Source organism: Xyrauchen texanus, chromosome 12, assembly GCF_025860055.1.
Source record: "Xyrauchen texanus isolate HMW12.3.18 chromosome 12, RBS_HiC_50CHRs, whole genome shotgun sequence".
Lineage (NCBI taxonomy): Eukaryota > Metazoa > Chordata > Actinopteri > Cypriniformes > Catostomidae > Xyrauchen > Xyrauchen texanus.
The window spans coordinates 18,811,715-18,835,303 of record NC_068287.1 but is presented as its reverse complement, the minus strand read 5'-3'; the positions used below and the strand labels follow the sequence as shown (position 1 = coordinate 18,835,303).

Here is a 23,589-nt window from a genome sequence, read left to right as displayed (position 1 = left end):
TGACAAGGATGAAAGACAAAACAATTACTATTTTGTAGTCTAGTCTTTCTCACTTTAATGAAAATAGAAAAATGGTCCATTCAGACTTTTACAATTTCAAAATGTTCTCTCTCTGGAGATACCCCTTAACCCCCATACAGTATAATTCCTCAGTCACAAGGGCTTCTATGCCACCATTCTTGGATATCTGTATGTAAAGAAATATGAAAATAATTTTTAATATAAAGAGAAAAAATAAATAAATAAATAAAAAATATATATATATATATATACTGTCATTATGATTAAAAATGAACAGATCATCTTTAACATTCATATCCAACTGCACTCAATTGAACTCTATAAAATATTGTAATATTTTCATAGAAGATCCCTGAGACACCACTGCATTGGCGGTGTCTGAACACCCAACTAATTAGACTTTAGGATTTTGTGTTCTTTTTTTTGGAAATTAAAAAAAAATATGCAATGTGCAAATGTGATTCAATATCGTGATAAATATCGATATCGAATGATATGAAAAAGAATATCGTGATAATATTTTTTGCCATATTGCCCAGCCCTAGGTAAATTCAATATATTTATAGCAACTTACCCGAATATTAACGCATCCAGTTTAATGTCACAAATTTTTCCAGGTAACTCTATCACCCCAATGAGTATTGAGGTTTGTTACTGCCACAGTAACGCATGTTCAGCTGTACCACAAATTGACAATGCGTTGGCCATGCTTTGGCCATGGGCTCTGCGTACACGCACATGCATGAAGTATGTTTCTCGCCTTAATAGACATTGATATGGAAAACGTGTTGTCAGTGAGCTAGCTTATGAACTTTTATTTAGAAAAAGCCTTAATGACTTTACCTTTAGAACTTTAGAAGTTAAATGTAAATTGGTTACTGATCTAAAATTGAGCATAGTAGATTTACAAAGGTAGACAGGTTTTTGCAGGTTTAAAGTGTGCTGCTGGTGAACTTGAAGACAGTATTTTTATAGACATTATTTGACTGTTTTGAGAATTTCTTCATCTTGTTATAACCTCAACAACCTGTTAACATTGTACACCCCAGACAAGCAAATGTGGGATTCATATCTCCCTTCTTTCTTTCTCTTTGTCTTTCTCTTCCATAAAGGGCATGCGGGTTCTGGTGGATGCCCGCGACAAGCTTGGTGTTCTCTGGCAGAACTCGGAGAACGAGAAGCATGGCATGTTTGTTATGTCCTTTGAAAACAAAGCAGGCGTGCCTGTTGAACCCTGCACTTTTCAGCTGTATGTACCAGCGCTGCAGGCACTCTGGAATGATAGCGGAATCCAGGAAGCCTATGGGCGCCGGAGTGAGTTTCAACTGGTAAGTGCAGTCACAACACATTTCCTGAACCTGTGCCATCTGAATAATGAGGAAGTACCACACAGTTCTTTGGGTAGTTGGTCACGAGTCTCCTCTTAAAAGTCAAATAATGTATTATTTACCTGGGGTAAATGCATTGCACATGGGCACAATATTGATGGAATAGTTCATGCATAACACCTTGCAAGGTTCAGACCTACAAACCTTTTAGTACGTAGGGCAGATCTTCAACCACTAGACAAAAACACCTTAAATGTGCTCACCTGAGTGGACAAACTTACTCAGAGTTTAAGCACCACATCTTGTGTGTTTTTAATGCTGAAATGAATGGCAGGAGGGTACAGGAAATAAAATAATATTTCAGTGGACCAGCTATTAAAGCCATAGACAGGGAGACCTTAATTAAACCTGCTGAGTGCAGAAAAGCAGAGGAAGCTTTACTTACTTATTTATGTGTGTTTTGGCTCAGCGCGTATGCTGCCACAGGACTTTAATGAGTTCAGAAGCTGTGCACAGGAGTCTCTCAAACTTTAATCGCTCTTACTGTGCACTAGAGCGATGCAATTTACTTGCATGTCTCTGTCACAATACCTCTAAATCTTTATGATTTTTTAAGCTTTGTGGAGAGTCCTGAAGAACTAGGTCACTGGAGCAGGATGGAGGACAGGATAGTCAGTGAGGAAACCTGAAAGCAAATGGTAAACATTTCTCTGTTTGTTTGATGGTTCAAAGATTTTATTCTAAAATATCAGCTACTCTGAATCAGTTATTTGTAGCTATACACCATTTTGGACCATTTTTATCGGCATCTAAATTTGTGCTGATTAACCGAAGTGGTCATTTCACCTAGTGTCAGTTGCAATGTCAATCTTCAACAGCCTTCTCAATGGATTGGAAATGTGACTTTTTAACGAATTGTGTAAAATACCTTTTCTTTGTTATTTCAGTTCAGTCATTTTGTGTACATCTTATTTGTTATCATTATATTGTTTAGGGATCTGCAGAAATACCAATTTTCATAATCGACTAGTCGGTCGATTGTTTGAACGACTAGTTTGTGATAAAACATTGTGTATAATGTATAATATACTCTGTTGCGATCACGTGACCCTGATCAGATGCATTTCAGAGGGATATGTGGACACCAAGCACAGCATTTCAACATTGCAACTAATAAATAGGCTAAATAATGATAATGTCTTATTGCACAAAACTATCCTAGTAAAAAAATAAGAAAGGCTTCAATACAGAGCAGCACAAAACCATTTATACGCATCCTGAATGCATAATGACACACTTCAATGTAAACAGAGAGCTTGGGAGTCTCAAGGCGATCCTTTCTGCACAGAGCGCACTCAAAACACGTGGGAACACGACTAGTTCATGACATCACGCAGTTTAAACATATTTTACTGCAACTCTTTATTTAAGCAGTTTCAGACAGAATCAGCAAAAGACTTTAATCTCTCCAAAGCACCTAAAATACTGGAACATTATTCACAGCAGAGGATTTAATGTCTGACAGTGATCGTCTTGTAATGTATTGTTGATGCAGTGCTTTGATGAGCTTTCAAGCTACATTCACCAATGTTGTTGGTTCTGAATCGGGCTGCTATGTCTTTTCTAACTGATCATACTAACAGTTTTCCCACAGCAAATTATATAAAATCCTCAAAATTCCATAGACCTACATCTCTGTATCTGACAAGGCTTTGTCAAGCCTACATCAAAGTTTGTCTCAATATCATTTGTCCTGTTCTCTATAGAGAGAAAGATCATTCTTTAATCTTAAAGTCTTTATAAACTCTACATCTCCACATAAAATTGGACAGATTAAAATGTCCCCAGAATCTGTTAATTTATTTTGATAAAGTTGCACAGTGTCTGTGGTCCTGAACTTTTGATGCTGTCACTTAATTTCAAAGGCTGAGAACAGATGGCTATAATTTGCTAAATAATTACATTTCTGTCTTTGGCTTTGATGTGTGGACAAAGATTTTGAAGTTCATCTGTTGACAGAGCTGGAAGACTCTGCATTTGTATGTCCAAAGGGTTTACATCACTAGCCCTTCTTTGCTGATCGCTACAATGACGAGACCCAGACAGTATTGTTCAAGGAAATGTTCTTTAGAAAGAATGTATACTTGTAATCTGCTTTGAATAAAATATTTAATTTTAATATACAATCCTCTAAATGTCACAATAGTTTTTTGTGAAACTCAAATTGAAACTTGAAAAGTAACGTCTAAACTTTAAAGTTTGATCAGATTTTTTTGATCTGATGTAGAATAATGTTGCTTGAATATAGTCGGAGGAAATTTTCTCAGAAGATTGTTCCATATAACTTATTTTTCTTTGTTTTGTGAAAAAAAATTCCTATTGCATACTAGGGTAAAATGAATTTGAACCTGCTCCTTCCCAAGTGATTTAAAATGTTTCACTGCAATTAGCTTTAAAAGGCATTATTTACATATTTTTACATTAATGAGACATGCATGACGTCTGTGGAGTTTGTCCCGACTTTCTTTACTTTCTGTTGGAGACATGAGTCTACTGATGCTCTAAGGGCTATTACGTCGATCTGGGCATCTGGGCCAAAGGGTTTGTGCCCCTTTCTTGCTCAGACTCTTTTGTTCTCTCTACTCTGTGAAAGCCTGCTTGTTTGTAAGTCCAGTCTTAAAACTGTGAGTGGGAGGACATTACAGTGCTCAGCCTGTCAAACTGAGTAACAAATTTTTCCTTACACTGACAAGAGTCCAAAGCATTAACCCTGGCCTTCACATTCGCTTTGTTTCTACCCCAAACAAAAGTGTGCCTGTGTAAAAGCTGGTCTTTTTCCCTAAAAGAAACTCTCTCTAGTGTTGGAATGAAGTTCTACATAAATCTGCCCTACAAAGGCAAAACACCATGACTATGCCAACATTGAAAATAAGAAAAATGGCTTTAAAGTTACTTGGTTTTGGGTGGTGTAGTTACTGTAATGCAGTTTTCTCTGAATCTGAGCACAGTTGAGCCAAACCCATCTGTCACAGTACAGATCATAGTCTATGAGACCCAATTTGGTCAAAACTCAATTTTGACCCACACGGCAGTAATGAGACCACTCATTCTCTCTAGATGCCTTAAACCATGTTTGTAACAGTACTGTTAGCTAACAGAGAATATTTTGTAGGCAGACAGTTCTTCTCCAGGCAGCTCGTTATGAGGAATGTGGCCCAGATTCATTATGCAACCTTAAATCAATGTCAGAAATCTGGATGACCATTAAATATGATAGATGTGATACTGATAGGTTGATACTTTTAGATAAGTTGATACATGATAGATGATACTTGTAGAAAAGTACCTAAGTGCATGGGTCCCAATGTGGTCACATCATGAGGAATCAAATTTTTCTTGATAACTTAGGAAAAAAAAAAAAAAAGTTAATTGTAATAGGAAAGCATACTCTAACTTTCAGATCTAGAAAAGACAATTACTGAAAATCTTTAAAATCAAGTCCTTCTGAACTTCCACAACTTCATGAAGCAGACAAATAAATACATTTGAACACTTTTGCACTTCAATGACACCTATTTGCTGCTTATCTAGTTCTATTAGTCCAACTGAGATGATTTCATTCAAACAGAAGTGTTTACATGACATTTCAAAAAGACAAATTATTATTTTAAAGTGTATGTGAATGTACTGATAGGGATGAAGTATGACACTATCTCTCAAAACCAGAAACACAAATAATAAGTGTAAAATGTGGTAGGTTGTAATGTTTCTTGGTGTAGCACCTATGCTCTGCATATCTTTCCAAAGGATCCCAGTTTGAGCAACAAGCATCTGAAGATAATTTTTTATCAAGGTCCCATAAAATTCTTGTCTGATTTTAAGTCTTGAGTGGCACAATGTAGTGTAGACTTTGCAAAGCGGCAGTTACTGTAGAATGCGTCTGAACCCAGCAGCAAACCTTTAGCTCGTGATTAATTATAGTACAAAAATTGTTTCTGAGTTGGGAGGACATGTAAACATTCAACATGGTGGAGGAGAGTATGTTTCAGTTGTGAATAACAGTTGTAATTTATACATTTTTGTAAATGCAGCTAATTGTAAGCACTTGCTGTTTCGGTCATATTCATTTATGCATATCAGCAACCATTTGATACATGTTGTACATTTTCACACCCTGAAAATAGCTTGTATTTCACAAAAATTCCATTATCATCAGCAAAGCTAACTAAGTAATATGGATTATCATGTCAAAGTAAAAGTTCCTCAAGAAATATTCATGAATGAACCTGCCGTTGTCTATGTTTCCTGTTCTTTCCAAAAACAAAGCACTCGAATGCAATGTACTTGTAATTACCACTTCAGAAGTGCACTTGAAAGCAGCATAATCTCCCATCATTTTTGTTTATGAGGCACATTTTAGGTAAAAACAGGCTTTAATGTGTGTGAGACCTTGATATTAACATATTGAAATACTAAAGTCCATTGTCAGTTTGGCTGCCAATATCATAAGACTGGACGTTAGCGGGAATGGGGTTCTGGTGATATTGTGATTGGAAACAAAAGTTTCTTTGCTGTTGTTGTAGAAGGCTGACACTGCTGTCCTCCGAAAAACCACACTGGCTCTCAGCCACGAATAGATCTGTCTGTGCAATGCTGCTTCACCACAGGTTGAGTCAGAGCCATCATAAATCCCTTTCTGATAAATACACCAGCATTTTGAAGTACACTTTTTTTTTTTTTTTTTTTTTTTGTAGTTGCTTTTTTTTTTGGTATAAAAAAAAAAAAAGAGGGTTTACTGGTGGGTCACTTGTATCTCAAGTAAAGTGACAATCTGTTACTCTATTGATTAATCTTCCTAAAACTTTTTAAACTATCTGTTTTTTGGTATAAAACTGAAAATATATAGCTGTGTAATCACAATTTTACTCTGCTAGTATTAGGAGATGTACAGCCATAACTGGGTCAATCTCACAAAAATCATGTCCGGATCAAATCCATAAATGTAGCATAAAAGCAAGTCAATTTATTTATAAGGCATGATTAAAAGCAATAGACCATTGACCAATGTGCTTTACAATAACAAACAAAGGAAAGATAAAGAATAAATAATAAAAAATTATAATTAAGAAGAAATTCAACAGGATAGATGTAAATGGGACAAAAAAATCGCAAACCAATCTCAACTCGCTTTGTGAGAAATTCAAGAAAATTAAATCATAAAGAGACTTTGCATTGTTGCAGTACAATTAGTAATGAAAATGACTGTAATACTACATCATGTCAGAGCGCAATGATTTAAATATATTTTATGATTTGTGTTGTGTATTTTACAAGGACATGAAATGGATGTATGGATTAATTGATGATGGACTGCTGAATTATGTAAGGGATAATATACAGTCAGCCGGATGTTATAGCAAAATAAACCCCACAGGGCTTGAATTACCATGAAGGGGTTTATTTTGCATTAACAACCGGTTTACTGTACATTATTCCGCTTATTACATGGCTACAAATCAATTAAATAAATAGATGGACATACAATATTGATTTGCATTGAGATCCTGTAGTTATCTGAGAATTCCACCTCTGTTTGCGTCAGAGTTATGTTGGTGTTTATTTTTTGAAAATTACCATCTGACTTGTCATTTTTCAGCCTATTACAAAACTGCTTGCCAAAAAACAAATACATGATTTGCATTGAAATTTTGTAATTATGTTAGAAGAAATAAATCTACAAATATTTTGTCATTAATAAACGTTTGATTGCTCATTATGCATGTTATTACGAGACTACCTGCCATTAATTTATGAGCTTAATTGTAGAGCTCACATAGTGATCCGAGAAGCAGGAAAGTTGGCTCGCAACAGCTGGATAAGTGGTCTGATACGTGGATATGCGGTTGGTACTAAACATTTCAGATCTAGATGGCTCCATTGACCAATCAGAATTGAGTATTTAAAAAAGCTGTGTAATAAGTACATTTCATGGATCATTTTTCTTTTGCCCACAATTGTCATGATATGAAAATCCAGTCATATTTCATAGGTGGAAATCTAAGCCAAGCCTTTGCCAACAAAAGTATCAGCCAGGAGGAGTAATCATGTCTCTTTGTACAAGTGTACTAAGTGTATAAGATAGGGAGTGGACTTCATTTACACAGAGAACCTTCCCAAAGGGGACAGTGGGTCTTATCCTCCGTGCACACTGTGGCACATTTAACTAGAGTCCCATTCCACTGGCTGTACAAATAGACCACCTTTATATCTGCTTTAACATTCCATTAGTTGGATTGTTATCTCATGTACACAAAGAGCTATAATGAAGACATATTTCAAGTTTCACATAACCTCCCCAGCTAGGAAGAACGTTATTTCAAAACGTGACCCAAGAAAGATACCCCCACAACCCAAAAGCTGGGCGGCATTCAACATTCCACAGGGAGATTGATTTTGCTGGGATGTGTCTTAAATTCCACATGGCTGAAAATAAGATGGGTACTGTTCAGCTCCTTATTAACCCATTTTATTGTGAATGTACAAGATGTTTGACAATATTCTTTCTGTTTCTACCAGCTCGCAGCATACCAAGCAACCATGCTGTGTGTACAACCCCAGTTCTGAAAAAGTATGAAAAATGCTAATAAAAACAAAGATTTGTGATTTGTAAATTATATTCACCCTTTGCTATATTGAAAGCACTATAAATACACATTATATGATGTTTTACCCTGTGAATTTCAATGTTTTTATTTTATTGTTTTTTGAAAATGTACAATAATTTCAAATCAGTTGATTGCAACACACTCCAAAAAAGTTGGGATAGTTGAGTGTTTACCACTGTGAAACATCACCATTTCTTCTGACAGTTATTAAGCATTTGACCACTGAAGACACATGTTTGTTAAGTTTAAAAAGTGGAATTTCCCCCATTCATCCATTATGTAGGTCTTTAGCTGCACAATTGTACAGTGTATTCGTTGCCGTATGATGTATTCATAATGCACCACACATTCTCAATTGGAGACAGGTCAGGGCTGTGGGCAGGCCAATCTAGCACCTGCACTCTGCTTATTCAGCCATCCACTTGAAATCTGGGCAGCATGCAATTTGAAGTTGTCTTGCTGAAAAATGCAGGGACTTCCCTGGAAAAGATGGTGCTGGATGGCTGTAGAAGTTGCTCCAAAATTTCTATATATCTGTCCGCATTCATGGTGTTCACACAGATCTGTAATTTAGATTGGCAAATTAACAATTCTTGAACGATCCTTGCTCTTGAAGGTTGAGGCTGTTTTTGGAGGCTCCTTATTCAGTATACAGTACTATGACACAATTGCCTCACCTGTTTAACATCTCCTGTTTCACATCGTCTTGTTATTTAAACTTGTCAAATTGTTATTAGTCTTATATTGCCCCTTTATCAACTTTTTTGGAGCATATTGCAATCATCTGATTTGAAATTACTTTACATTTAAAAAAATAATTAAAAAAACTATTTATATATATATATATATATATATATATATATATATATATATATATATATATATATTCACAAGGTAAAACATCATATAATATTTGGTTGTAGTGCTTTCAATACAGCAAATGGTGAATATAATTTACTCATCATCAATCACTCATTTTTGTTTTTATTAGCATTTTTCATACTATCCCAACCTTTTCAGAATTGGGGTTGTAGTTTCCCAGAAACAAAAATGTTAAGGAGGATCTTAAGTAGTTTATGATGCCTCATGGAGTTCTCACCAGGCATGGGCCTGCTTCTCTATTTTTTTCAGTTTCCACTCTGTAAATATGGGGCCCATTTGAATTGTTTGATGGTCTTAGATGGGCAATCCAAAATATATAAATTGAATCCATACCGAGGAAGGGTGTATTTGTTTACTGAGCAGGCTAGGAGCGATGGCTTATAGCAGAACATAAGCAGTCCTCAGAAGAGCTTGAGATAAGCAGCCCAGTTCACATTCCTGAGCAGCTGCAGCGTAGATCTCCAGGGACCGCCTCACCTCCCCAATACCACAGTCAGCCTACAGTAGACATCAGCAAAACATAAACACAACCAGAAGCCAATGCATGTCCTCTTCTGTCAAAAGCTTGGAATTATTGTTCGTGTTTAGTCAGTTGTCTATAGGTTTTATTAAAGGAGTTGTACACTCAAAAAAAATTATTCTGGCAAATTCTCACTCTCATGTTTTATAAACCTGTATGACTTTTCTTCTATAGAATTTGACTCAGCCCTCAATTATTAAAAAAATACAAATCTGAGTTACAGTAAGACACTTACAATGAAAGTGAATAGGGCCAGTTAGTAAATGTTAAAATACACATTGTTTCAAATGTGTGTCATAAAATATCGACATTAATTATTGATTGGCATAATAATTTATCTATATATTTTTGAGGCATCGATTAAATTTAGAAGCCTAAATTGTGTGCTTTCAAATTCACACAGTTCGGCTTCTGTATATATACACTGGTGGCCAAAAGTTTGGAATAATGTGCCGATTTAGCTGTTTCGAAGGAAATCGGTATTTTAATTCACAAAAGTGGCATTCAACTGATCACAATGTATAGTCAGGACATTACTGATGCACCATCACTATATGAAAAATGTCATTTTTTTTATCAAATCTAGACAGGCCCCATTTCCAGCAGCCATCACTCAAACACCGTATCCTTGGGTAATAATGCTAAATTGCTCATTTGTTACTAGAAAATCACTCGCCATTATATAAAACACTCCTGAAAGCTATTTGGTTCATTAAATGAAGCTTAACATTGTCTTTGTGTTTTTTTTTATAGTTACCACAGTATGCAATAGACCTAAGGTCAATATTAGGTAAAAAAATAAACCGCTTTCTCTATAAACTGAAGACCATAGTGTACACCTTTATGAAATCTTCAAAGACAACTGGCTCTAACAAGGACAGAAAGAGATATGGAAGGCCCATATACAACTAAACAAGAGGATAAGTACATCAGAGTAACTAGTTTGAGAAAATTAAGCCTAAAATGTCCTCAGCTGACAGCTTCATTGAATTCTACCTGCTCAACACCAGTTTCATGTACAATAGTAAAGAGAAGACTCAGAGGTGCAGGCATTATGGGAAGAATTGCAAAGAAAAAGCCAAAAAGAAAAGGTTAGAGTGGGCAAAGAAACGCAGACACTGGACAACAGTTAATTGGAAAAGAGCGTTATGGATTTTAACCCCATTGAGCATTTGTGGGATCAGCTAGAAGGTAAGGTGCCTGAGAAGTGCCTGACAAGACAGCTACACATCTATGCGAAGTGCTACAGGAAGTGTGGGGTGAAATGTCACCTGAGGATCTGGACAAACTGACAACTAGAATGCCAAGGATCTGCAAAGCTATCATTGCTGCACGTGGAGGTTTTTTAATGAGAACAATTTGAAGTAGTTTAATACTTAAAAAAAAAAAAAAAAGTAAATAAAAAATCAAATTGAAATAGTACTTTTTCATGTTATTAATGTCCTGACTATACATTGAGATCAGTTGAATTCCATTTTGATGAATAAAAGTACCAATTTCTTTCCATAAGAGCAAAATCTGTTTGTGCCAGTGTATATCTGTATAATATAACAATGTTTACTCTAGACATTCGCATGTAGGAAAGGCACAGGTATCACATAGGGCTGCTGAGGGTCATTGAATATTTTTACTTTATTAATTTTGATTTAAAAATTAAAGTCATTTATTGAAACACGGAAAACTTATTTATAAGCTATTAAAATAACATTGATCAAAAAATCTTATATAACCACCTTCCCAAATCTAATCCAAACATTAACCATCTCCAACAGTCCCATTTGCCATCACATGTATTTGTCTATGGCAGCAGGTGGGAAATTACTAATAGCCTAAAAATTAAGAACTAAAGAAAATTATAAATGTAAAGATATAATAATATTTATAATAATGATATTTTTTAGAAATAAATAAATAAAACATTATCTATAGAAAGTCAACACAACCCACATCATTTCTACTTTCAAAACAGCTAAAACAGTTTGTTACTTCACTTAGTCTGTGCTTAAATGAATAGAAAACATGCTGCCTAAAGAAAATAATGTTTTGAGTATTTCTGTAACTACTGATCTCCAGGGAGTTTTACGCATAACAGTCTGTAGAATTTACGCCGAATGGTGCCAAAAACAAAAAAACATCCAGTGAGTGGCACTTCTGTGGATGGAAACGTCTTGTTGATGAGAGAGGCCAACAGAGAATTGCCAGACTGGTTCGAACTGACAAAGTCTACGGTAACTCAGATAACCGCTCTGTACAATTGTAGTAAGAAGAATAACATCTCAGAATAGCATTCTGGGTTGGCGCTGTTTTTGTGGCATGAGGGGGACCTGCACAATATTAGGCAGGTGGTTTAAATGTTGTGGCTGATCGGTGTATCGCCCAGTGATGGCTAGAATAAATAATCTTTGTCCTTTGATAATGATTTGGGTTGAATTTAAAGATGCCATATGTGAGATTGTGACAACAAGCCTTTGAAATGGGTACTGCAGTCCAAATTCAAAATATCGGAGGGATGTCTGCGTCGCCCCAGACTCGAAGCTCATGTGGGTTGCCAGAATGTTTTAAAGGATTTCTGGGCTTTAAGCTGTCTCCATCTTCCAAAGGCATCTCCAATATTTATCCTTTTTTTACTACGCCTCTGGTCATGGTGGTATTTAGACGGATGGCGAGGCTTTTTAGGTCGGGTGGAATCTGTTATCTCTAATCCAGTTCATTTGCTGGCTTCCACGTCTGCAGCACACAGTGTTGTTTGCCTGCAAACTTGTTCAAATCTGGCAACCCGGCGGTGTCGAAATACTATTAGTGAGTTGGCAGTGGGTGGGATCACACAGGCCACAACATAATCAGAAATTCTGTCCTGGAATGGAAACTTCAAAGTAGAATATACTGGCTTTAGCATTGTTATCAGAGAAGCCAGTATTTCAAATTAGCATGTTTCCTAATTCTCTAATGGCATATTATGGTGAACATTATACATGTTAACATGATTTTTGTGATAAAATCACTTTCTTACCTTATGTGTGCAAAGTTATATCCAGGATATAAAGTTGCAATATAGGACATACCTTAACACAGATATGGTTAGTAAATTATTTTATTGCACTGAAATCATATTACCATATATAATGTTTATATCTTGTGGCTATACTTTTGAAACAATGTGTATTTTAACATGGACAGGCCCCATTCACTTCCATTGTAAGTGCCTCACTTTAAATGCGATTTTTGCCTTTTTTAATTTTTTTTAATAAAGGAGGGACTAAAGTATTTTAGATCAGTGGTGCTAAATGTGACATACAGATTTAATTATTACTAATATTTTCTGTTGTCTAATTGTTCTGCCAACTCTCTAGACTTAGCACTTGTGTCAATCCACTCTTCTTATATAGTAAATCTGGCTTCTTTCCCCAACGGATGTGGCTGCGATTTTTGCATTTCTGGATGCTGGAGCAGAGTATTCTTAGTCAATAGCTGCCTGGTTTTTACACACTTTGTAATTAAAGCTAATTTGCCCAAGAGTGTGCAATAAAAATGCGTAGAGGAGTGCTGAGCTATGGGAGAACTTTTCTTGCTGAATCCCACTCCTTTGGTTGTGGCCAGGGTAAATAATGCCCTATTGTTGCTCAGTTGCCTCCCGGTCAGCGGGGAACACGCTCCACCCCAACATAGTTAGACTTATTCACACAGCTGGGATATAGTCACTGGGCTGGGACATTCATAGCAGAGCTGTGTGTGAAATATATAAGAAGTGAATAAATGGAGGAAACCCAGACACAATGTCATTTATGGTTCAGAGAGTGTTCCGGTTAATTACTGACCAGATGTTTTGTGGATTTTGGCTCAGATCTTTGCAGAGGCTGTTTCCAGAAAGCATTTTTATCAATTCTTCCATTTTTATTTATTTATTTACAGAGAGCAACCGTAATGAGGCAGATGTAGACTTTAGATAAATAGTTTTAAATGGCTTCATAACATTATTTCTCCTTTTAAACTTCAATTGTTCATGTTAATTCACTAAATTGTTTTACACAATCTATAAAAATAGCTTTAAAGCTATTATACTTTCTCTGTTTAGGGGATCTGGAAGTGAGATGGAAATAGACATATATTTTTACTATTTGGTTTGTTATTATGTAACGCACTACATCTTTTCCAAATAAACACTTACTGTATTTATGATGGCAATCTTTGATGTTAATGGGTACAGTCCTTTCTGCATCCTGTTCATGTCATATTTCACACCACCAACAACAACAAAAAAGAATAAATAAAATAAAACCTATTTAAGACCTTTTTTGCATAAAAATGTTTCTTCTATTTAAGCACATTTTATTTCATGCAAGCACATTTTTACCTTAAATTCTCATTACTGCAATGCAAAGAAAAAAATATATACTCTAATATACTTTAATGACAATCATCCTGTCTGGAGATAATTTTTTATTTGTATTATTATTATTACAAAATTTAGCAGTTACATTTTGAAATTGAAATACTTAAAATATCACAAAAGGTGCTGTCCGCACACTAGCAATTTTTGTGATTTTTGTTTACATATTTTGTGTCTCTATGCACCTGATGTAAGTTTTGTTTTAGTGCAACAATTCACTATACTTTGTACAAGGGATTCTCCGATAAGGATTTTTACAGCCGATACTGATCTTCTTGTCACCTGATCGGCCGATACCGATGTCGATCCAGATCATTTCACCTTTTATCAAGATCTCTGTTATAAGTGGCCACATGTAAGCTTTCCGCACACTGTCACTATTTAATGACAGTACCAGCCAATACCGATCAGTGTCAGATCGATTGGAGCATCCCTACTTTGTACTACAAAGACTAACATCATTTAAATTTTTAATTGTACTTTACAAAAATGTATCTTTGTTTTTTGCATTAGAGTATGAGATGTTTCCATATTACAGTAATAACAATGGTGTGTATGTGTGTGTTTGCTTAATTCTTATGAAAATAATGTCACAATGTACAAATTTACAATGGACCTTCATTTCACTTTTTATTCTTTTGATTTTTGGCATGTAATATGACCTGAACATGTTCTTGACAAGTTTTGTGATATTCACCCTGCAAGGCCTTTTTCGATTATATATTTAGGGGCCTTCATCACCTGTCCATCTGAGAAGATGGAAGGTGATGAAGTCTATGGAAGTAAATCCATGTCTAAAATCTTTGAAGCATAAAAGCATGTTGAATTGCTCTAATCCAAAAATATAAATGTTTTTATAAAATTCAGCCCATTTTATTTTGTGCAAACAAAATTTGTTTCCTCATTCAGTTGTTCAAATTTGTTTGATCTACATCCAGGAACTTTAGGAAAAGCAGCAGAGTACCGAGACACAATCTCCACCTGATGTCATTAGTTCTCACCAGTAGGTAGTGCAATGCAATCAGGTGTTGACTGCTGAAGACCAAAACTACAGGTAGAGAGAACAGCCATGTACGTTTTGATAGTTTGTTTTTCAAAATTGTTCATGGGTAGAAAATGGATGATTATTTGATTTGCACATGTGGGTGGGCATGAAACACACCTTTCCACTGATTGGTCAACCCGTGTCGTCATTAGTTCCTCAATGCCATGCAACAGAATAATTATCCATTATCCTCATCTTTAATTGCAACTACATACTAGATCTCTCTCATCAAACAACAGGACTAAGGAATGCCTGTGACACAAATCAGGGAAGGGTCTATAGACAGGGCTTTGTGCCTACGTTCTTCTGCATAGGCATGTGTTCTGCAACCTGCATGTGCCAAAGAAATATTAGTTATCTGTTTTAGAAATAACCTATTTATGTCCCTCAGTTCTGCATGCAAAATTACTTAGCCTACTTATTAGACACACAGCCTGTTTTATTTAGCTGTCAGCTATTAAAATCTCTATCAAACGGTGTGGCGAAGCTGCGCACAGCGCAACACAATGCGGATGCATTTACGTTGTAGTGAAGCACAGACCAGTATGTGGAATGCATTGGCTTTTAAAATTATTTATAAAAAGATTGCGATACATTGTCCAGGTTATTACATAACTCAGATGTTTGAAGCACTGATTACTGTGTATGTAGGCATTACATATAATTTAGTAGTGGACCAGTCCTGAATTAGAAGATTTTTGATCTCATTTCACTTATTTGTTCATAGCTTGTTTTCCCGTGGAACTAAGTAGAACGTTAGTATAATATATAAAGTAGTACTTAATCTCTACAGCACGTTTCCCAAAAGCATCACTATCAAAGAAGTAACGTAGAAACTTTGTAAATTAACAAGGCCTTTGAACTGCTCTAAAGTCTTAAGCGCAAATTAAATGTATCTTTCTCGCATGTTTCACAGTTTATCAGAGAATGAGGAACATTTAATAACTTGTATTGATATATTTGGATATTGGAAAGTCGTAGCCAGAAACAAAACTTTGGGTGTGCCAAGGGAAAACTGTGTGCAAGAACTAAAGCACAATAAATTTGATTTTTTTTGTAACTTTAACAACAATTGCCATTCACAAATGTAACCATTTTTAGTGCTAATTTTATTTTCTAATTATCCCCGCATTACATTGTAATTCATTTATTTGCCTAAACAAATTAATGACACTTTTATCAATGGAGTTGGTAGGCCGTTTAATATATCCAAATATTAGGCTTAATATTAGTAATAACATTTTATTACATTATTTTAGAACATTACATAATTATTTTCCAAAAGACAATTATGATGTTCTACTTACGTTAGTAAGTAAGTTTGAAAGCCAGGGCTTGGAAGCATATGAGTGCACAAGTTGGATTGTCAGGTTAAAATAAACTGCCAAATGAAGCCTAATTTTAAAATGAACTGAATTCAATGGTTGACAAGTCGTCAATGCTAATCATAAACCATACCCAAAATATTTTTCTTGATTCCAATGAAATTATAATCAACAAATAAAAATAATACGTTGTGTATGGTTCTATGCTGAACAAAATTTGCATCAAGTTTTCTCATTGGCAAATCGAAGACAGACAGATCAACAATAAACACAGGTGCCATTTTTATTTTATCATTTGTTTATCTCATGTAAAAACTGATTATGATTCAACTGACTTCTATTATTTAACATACTATCTGCTGATTTTATTTAACTACTATTTGAATTGCAACAGTTAAAGAAAGAAAATGAGCAGAGTTTAAAATCTGTGGTCAACTGCCGATTAATTAATATTGTTGTTAGGGTACTTCTTGAGGTAAGGTAAAACAGATCCAAGATGACATTGGATAACGACATTTTGTGTTTAATTACGTTGGTTTTAGGAAATACAAACATGTGTGTGTATGTGACTTGACAAAGTTGAGTTCTTGTTCACTGTAAATATGTCAACGGCCGCCCCTGAAACCACAGTGCGAGCACCGCCTACACTGCACAAAATGCATGGGCTGACCATGCGTAATGAGGGAGCAAGAGCTTTATACACTCACCTAAAGGATTATTAGGAACACCATACTAATACTGTGTGTGACCCCCTTTCGCCTTCAGAACTGCCTTAATTCTACATGGCATTGATTCAACAAGGTGCTGAAAGCATTCTTTAGAAATGTTGGCCCATATTGATAGGATAGCATCTTGCAGTTGATGGAGATTTGTGGGATGCACATCCAGGGCACGAAGCTCCCGTTCCACCACATCCCAAAGATGCTCTATTGGGTTGAGATCTGGTGACTGTGGGGGCCATTTTAGAACAGTGAACTCATTGTCATGTTCAAGAAACCAATTTGAAATGATTCGAGCTTTGTGACATGGTGCATTATCCTGCTGGAAGTAGCTATCAGAGGATGGGTACATGGTGGCCATAAAGGGATGGACATGGTCAGAAACAATGCTCAGGTAGGCCGTGGCATTTAAACGATGCCCAATTGGCACTAAGGGGCCTAAAGTGTGCCAAGAAAACATCCCCCACACCATTACACCACCACCACCAGCCTGCACAGTGGTAACAAGGCATGATGGATCCATGTTCTCATTCTGTTTACGCCAAATTCTGACTCTACCATCTGAATGTCTCAACAGAAATCGAGACTCATCAGACCAGGCAACATTTTTTCAGTCTTCAACTGTCCAATTTTGGTGAGCTCTTGCAAATTGTAGCCTCTTTTTCCTATTTGTAGTGGAGATGAGTGGTACCGGTGGGGTCTTCTGCTGTTGTAGCCCATCCGCCTCAAGGTTGTGCGTGTTGTGGCTTCACAAATGCTTTGCTGCATACCTCGGTTGTAACGAGTGGTTATTTCAGGCAAAGTTGCTCTTCTATCAGCTTGAATCAGTCGGCCCATTCTCCTCTGACCTCTAGCATCAACAAGGCATTTTCAGCCCACAGGACTGCCGCATACTGGATGTTTTTCCCTTTTCACACCATTCTTTGTAAACCCTAGAAATGGTTGTGCGTGAAAATCCCAGTAACTGAGCAGATTGTGAAATACTCAGACCGGCCCGTCTGGCACAAACAAGCATGCCACGCTCAAAATTGCTTAAATCACCTTTCTTTCCCATTCTGACATTCATTTTGGAGTTCAGGAGATTGTCTTGACCAGGACCACACCCCTAAATGCATTGAAGCAACTGCCATGTGATTGGTTGATTAGATAATTGCATTAATGAGAAATTGAACAGGTGTTCCTAATAATCCTTTAGGTGAGTGTATATCTTGACATTTCTCTTAATTTATGCAAGTTGTTTTGCGCTATTTTCTTTGCATGCCATTTCATTCTAAGCTGCCATTGCTTCTGGGCACTAAACTGAAATGGAGAGTGCTCCCAGCCAAGTGCATTGATCATAAGAAACAAAAAACAGTTTTTATGAAAAATTATATATAAATGCACTGTATTCCATACAAAGTAATGATATAATAATTATTTTGTTAAAAGTAAATTGTAGCATTACCCAAGTGTATTGAAAAGCTGTTAAGGAGAACACCTAATTCACTAGACTCGTGTTTTTCAGGAAGTGTTTCTTATGAGTTGCTGTCCATTGTGAAGTGCTAAAATCTGACTGTATAATGTCGCTCACTCATAGATTTTTGCATAACTTTATAAATACTTGTAATTTAACTCGCTGAGAAATTATCAGTTGTTTTCTTAAATAATCAAACTAATTAACTACATAATGAAATGCATAGTTTTGTAATAATTTTTGCGCTGGAGGATAAGATCTTCTGTTTTTACACAATCACTGCTTTGTTCATCAAATGTGCGTTTGCAATGTTTCTTTTATCATCTGTGGGTCGACCATCGGGGTGCAAGCTTCTATGGTCTGTGAAGACTATATTAAAGTATAAAGAGGTTGACGTGTTGGGAGGCCTATTTCATGTGCACAATAGCACTAACATAGGGTAAATGTACAAACATTAACTGATTATGTGGAGATCTGCGCTTGACCTCCAAACCGATAACGGTGACATCAATGTATAACAGTGTGCATGTGACAGCGCCCTTCAGTGTTAGAGAAGAAGATGAGCAATTTGTAAAGAGAAGGAAATATTAAAAATTCCCGTAAATATTGCATAACATCAACATCATTCATGTGGCCACTTTATACCAACCTGTGCACAAAGGGAGGCCTATTGTTTGTTGATTTAGGCCTAATAAATTTTTTGTTCATTAATTTATTATTTTTTCCCCACAGTTCCCATATGTAGAACCACTGAATTTGAGGAAGCAAATTTTGTTTTGTTTGTTTATGCAAAATAGAATGGGCTGAATTTGACCTGTCAAAAAAATCTAGATGGGATTTTTAAATGAACTGAATATTTTAGAAATTAACTTTGGAAATATAATATGTATTGTTTAATTTTTAATAATGAAATTAGTTTATATGTTTCCAAATGAATTATTCAATGCTTAAAAATACAACAATGTTAGATTTCTGCCTCCAAAAATAAAAGCACTGTAAATAAAACTTTTAAACGCAAACACTATAAATTCAATGCATTTAATGCAAGCACCGATAACACATTGTATGTATTTTTTAGATTAGAGCAATTCAGCATGCTTTTATGCTTCAAAGACTTTAGTTATAAATTTACTTCCATTGTTGTCCAAAATGTTCTCGCTGATGTTTATTTTATACCAGAATGGTATGGCATTTCACCATCCAATATAATCTGATCTGAGATTCTTTTCTCTTTCATGGGAATCTTGCATGTCTCATTTCTATCATTAAAAAACTGAGAAATTTTAAGTAATTTAAAACTGATTTGAAACACACTTTGATTTCCTCATGGAGAACTAGGCAATAGGCAGTGATATCTTTGTCTTATTAAATGTTTTTCATTAAAATTCTTGAATCAGTGTTTCAAAAATAATTGTTTATGCTGCTTACCATTTTTGCATTTGTTTATATAGCAGACCCTTTTATCAACAGGAAAATACAAATGAGGAATACAACACAGGCATTTTTTTTCTGTAATCAAACGGCAATAAACTCCCAGATTTCCAACTTGATCATCATCTATCACGCGAAAATCCTTTCTTTTACACTTTTTTCTGGGCTCCATGTCATCTGTAACATCGCTATAGCCCCTCATTTTTCTGTGGGCATAATGAAATTGACAGAGCAGAAAGGCTCTTGACTCTGAGAGGTGTCACTAGTGCATTCACCCATATTTCTCCGACTACCCCTGTCATCTGTCATGTGCTATCTGCAGACAGACTGTCAGGAGCGATAAATGCATGCTCATTTTGGCCTGCTCCTCTAGTGTCCTATCTGCCTGCCTCCTCTATCTAGGCCATTATAGTACAATTTAGTACTTCACGGGCTTAGGTTTGATATGCAAACACTTTCCAGGCTTGTGCCTGCAGTTAGTTTACAGTTTAAAGGCTAAAGTCTAAAAGTGTTAAAATGTCAATAAAATCCTTTAGAGTACAGTATTGCCATTTTCCAACGTTATTCAGAGGCTAGGTCTTTTTTTTTTCTCCAGAGAATGTTGAAAATTTGGTTTTTGGTGCTCTTTTGAGTTGTATAAGCTTGTTGCACACTACATGACTCAAGCTCATCTCCTTTGATGTTTTGAGTTTGTTACCGGTCTATGACTAGAAGTCTACGGTGGCACCACCAACAGTCATGTGGGTTGCGCACTCCTGCGACACGCCCCAACAAGTCACATAAACTACAACAAATTTCAAAACTGCTTGAAATCTGGCCCATGAGCCAACAGATGTATGCACTGTCCTGACAAACAAGACACCAGCAGTGAGAAAAAGCCAATGAAATATAAAGAGCACTAGCAGAGGAAGGCATTTGGAAGCAGGAGACAAAAGATTAATTTGCAAATAAAATAAAACATCATCCATGTCTCCTAAACCACTGTCCCATCATTATTTTCAGCTGTTCCTCATTTTGTGCAAACCAGGTGCGAAGCCACATAACGGCCAGAGTGGCACTGGTCCACCCAGATTGACGATTGATCCACCCTATCAAAACTTACTAATAAAATAAACTGCATTTTGTCACATACAAAATAGCTCACATGCAAGATAATCATCATATTTCATTTATAAATATAGTTTGAAAAATTTGTTTTATTTCAAATAAAATGTTTAATATGATTATGAGTGATTATCGCTCATGTTCTCTGCACTGCACAGTCGTGCCTGTTAACAGATCCACTTAGCACCAAGATAATGTATCCACGCTTTGTCTCTCTTAATTTTTTATTATTATTATTTTACGTGGGGGTGTGGTAGATGTTTCTGTAGATAACATTGCAGGGTATGAAATGTCTGCCCACAACTGTGGCTGGCGACCTATAAGACATCCCGGAGTGAGAAACGCCATTAGCACACTTGATTCTATTTTGTAAAACAAATTAAATAAAATCTGCCGATGTATGTCTCTGATTCGCTGATTCGTTTATTGACACGTTGGCAGCGCGAGTGTGTCTCGTGGAACACACGCTTATGACGAGTTCTCACTATTTCTTCTCTGTCCATAATCTGGGAACAATTTTTAAGAAGTGTCGTCTATGAGAATGCTAAATATGATCTCAGACCTTCTCAGGATGCAAGGACATTGGGACGCCAGGTGAAATGTCATATGTGTCATAATTCAGTATCTACAACCTCAGAAATGGTTGTTGAACAAGAAGTTTCTCTTCTGTGAGAAGACTTCTCTTTAGACTCTACCTATTAAGGTAAATTACTGATACTAAACGTAATAAATTGTTATTCTACCTGTAATTATGCAACTCTACATTTTAAGTGTATATGAGCAAATATTAACTCATAATGGCTGAGGAAAGGGGCACCCTTTATTATATTCATGATGAAATTATAAATAGAGAATCCACCCTGTTTCACCAAGGTCCACTCATTTCGAGATTTCTGGCCCCAAACCCTGGTGCAAACAGTACAATAATGGATGTAGAATAAATAGAAGAACTAATAAGAGTTACAAGTGTAGAAAGATCACCAAACCTTTTTGTGACAGGGCGGGGCTGGGTTGTGATGCTGCACACCCGGCCCCAATCAGGCTAATCAAGCCTCCGAGAGGGACAAAGGCCGACTGGGTGAGAGAGAGAGTGAGAGAGAGAGAGAGAGAGAGAGAGAGAGACTTGATATAGAATTAAATTGGACTCCCGAAGGAGCACTCTTTGTAAAAAAAAAAAAAAAATGCACATACACATTGATGTATAAACAGACAGAAACAATGTGTACTGAATTAAATATGTTCCAAGATCATAAGTATTCAATGAAAGATACTCTAGGACTGGTTGGTTGAGGTAGACTTTGAACAAACGTCAGATTCCCTCATCTGCATCTTCAGCAGAGCATAGTACACAGTTTAAAACTGATTTCATGTCCTCTAGAAAACTGCTCTGCTCAAGTTTGAGAATTAGCCATAGATATTAAGTTATAAGCCCTTGTGAAACAGGTGACTAGTGGTTTGTTTTGTTATTAAAAACAGATGCAAAAGGAGCACCATACTGGAAGAGAAAAAAACTGACTTTACAGGCAGCCATGTCCTTGGACCCACGCTGTTTTCTTGACAATTTTTATTTTTTATTTTATCTTCCTCTCTGTTTTTATTCTACCCATCAGTGGTTGGTTTCCAGGCCTGTTTAGAGTCAGTCTCCGTAATTAGGCGGAGGGATAAGATAGAGAAGCAGAGCAACTGATTATGGCGAGATGCAGGAGGGAGAGAAGAGGGAAATAACCATAGATCCATTGAGTGACATAGGAGGAACACAACGGCCCCACCCTCAGTCTCGCACCTTTTACACATTCTCACATTACAGATTGTTTCTGTCTCTGAAGTCATGTTCACGGTCGACTCAATAAATGCTGACATCATATAAAAACTGGTAATCATCCAGGTCGACGGAGCATTTTGAAAAATAAAGACCATCTTATGTTATTTTTGGTATGCTGATCCCCAGCATGGGAAGCTGTTGTGGTGTTGTTCCAACAAGGCTTCTTGACTAACTTGACCAGCAATACTACATTGATCAACCCGAATCACCCAGAAAAGACCATTCTGGCCTGGTTAAGCAGCTATGACTTCTAACAGGGTTCCCATGGTCATGGAAAAGCTGGAAATATCAGTGAATTTTAGAATTGTTTTTACATGACTAGAAAAGTCACGGAAATGGAAAAATCTATGGAAAAGGCATGGATATTACTATAGTTAACTAAAAATGTCTAGTTTTCTTCCTCTCTAAAATATTTAATCAGCTTGCTAGATATTGCTCTTGTTTAGCATAAAACTTGCTTGAAAGCCAAAGTGATGGCTGATCGTTCCTTTGAATCATTTATTTTCAATGAATTGGTCGAAACGGTTCACAAATTGGTGTAAATGATTAATTTCTGAATCAGTCTGAATGAAAATGATACAAAAGAAAATCTGTATTACGTTATCACAAATAACTGGAAAGATCATGGATTTCATTAGTCAAAAAGGGTTGGAATCATGTGCTAAGTTTTGTGGGTGAGCAACGTGGCTATGTTGGTCCATCAAGCTAGAACATCACTAAATTAATGCTAGTTTAAACTCTTAAACCCAGAGTGGTCCGGTACAAAGCCTTCTATGGGGTACTAATCATGAAAAAAAATATATTTATTATGATAATAATCAACAACAAGTTGTTTGATCTCAATCGGCACAAAATAGGTGTCGATTCAATGCTTAGACTCTTTATCT

The 23,589-nt window shown here is 36.1% G+C and overlaps 1 protein-coding gene across 1 annotated transcript in view; it reads left to right on the top strand.

Annotated features, from left to right (window-relative positions):
* LOC127652823 (guanine nucleotide-binding protein subunit alpha-12-like) overlaps positions 1-23,589 on the top strand; it is a 56,041-nt gene that overhangs the window by 13,546 nt on the left and 18,906 nt on the right. Inside the window, exon 2 of the mRNA XM_052139225.1 lies at positions 1,134-1,349. Within this exon, the coding sequence (XP_051995185.1) occupies positions 1,134-1,349 (216 nt within the window). The remainder of the gene's footprint in view (positions 1-1,133; positions 1,350-23,589) is intronic.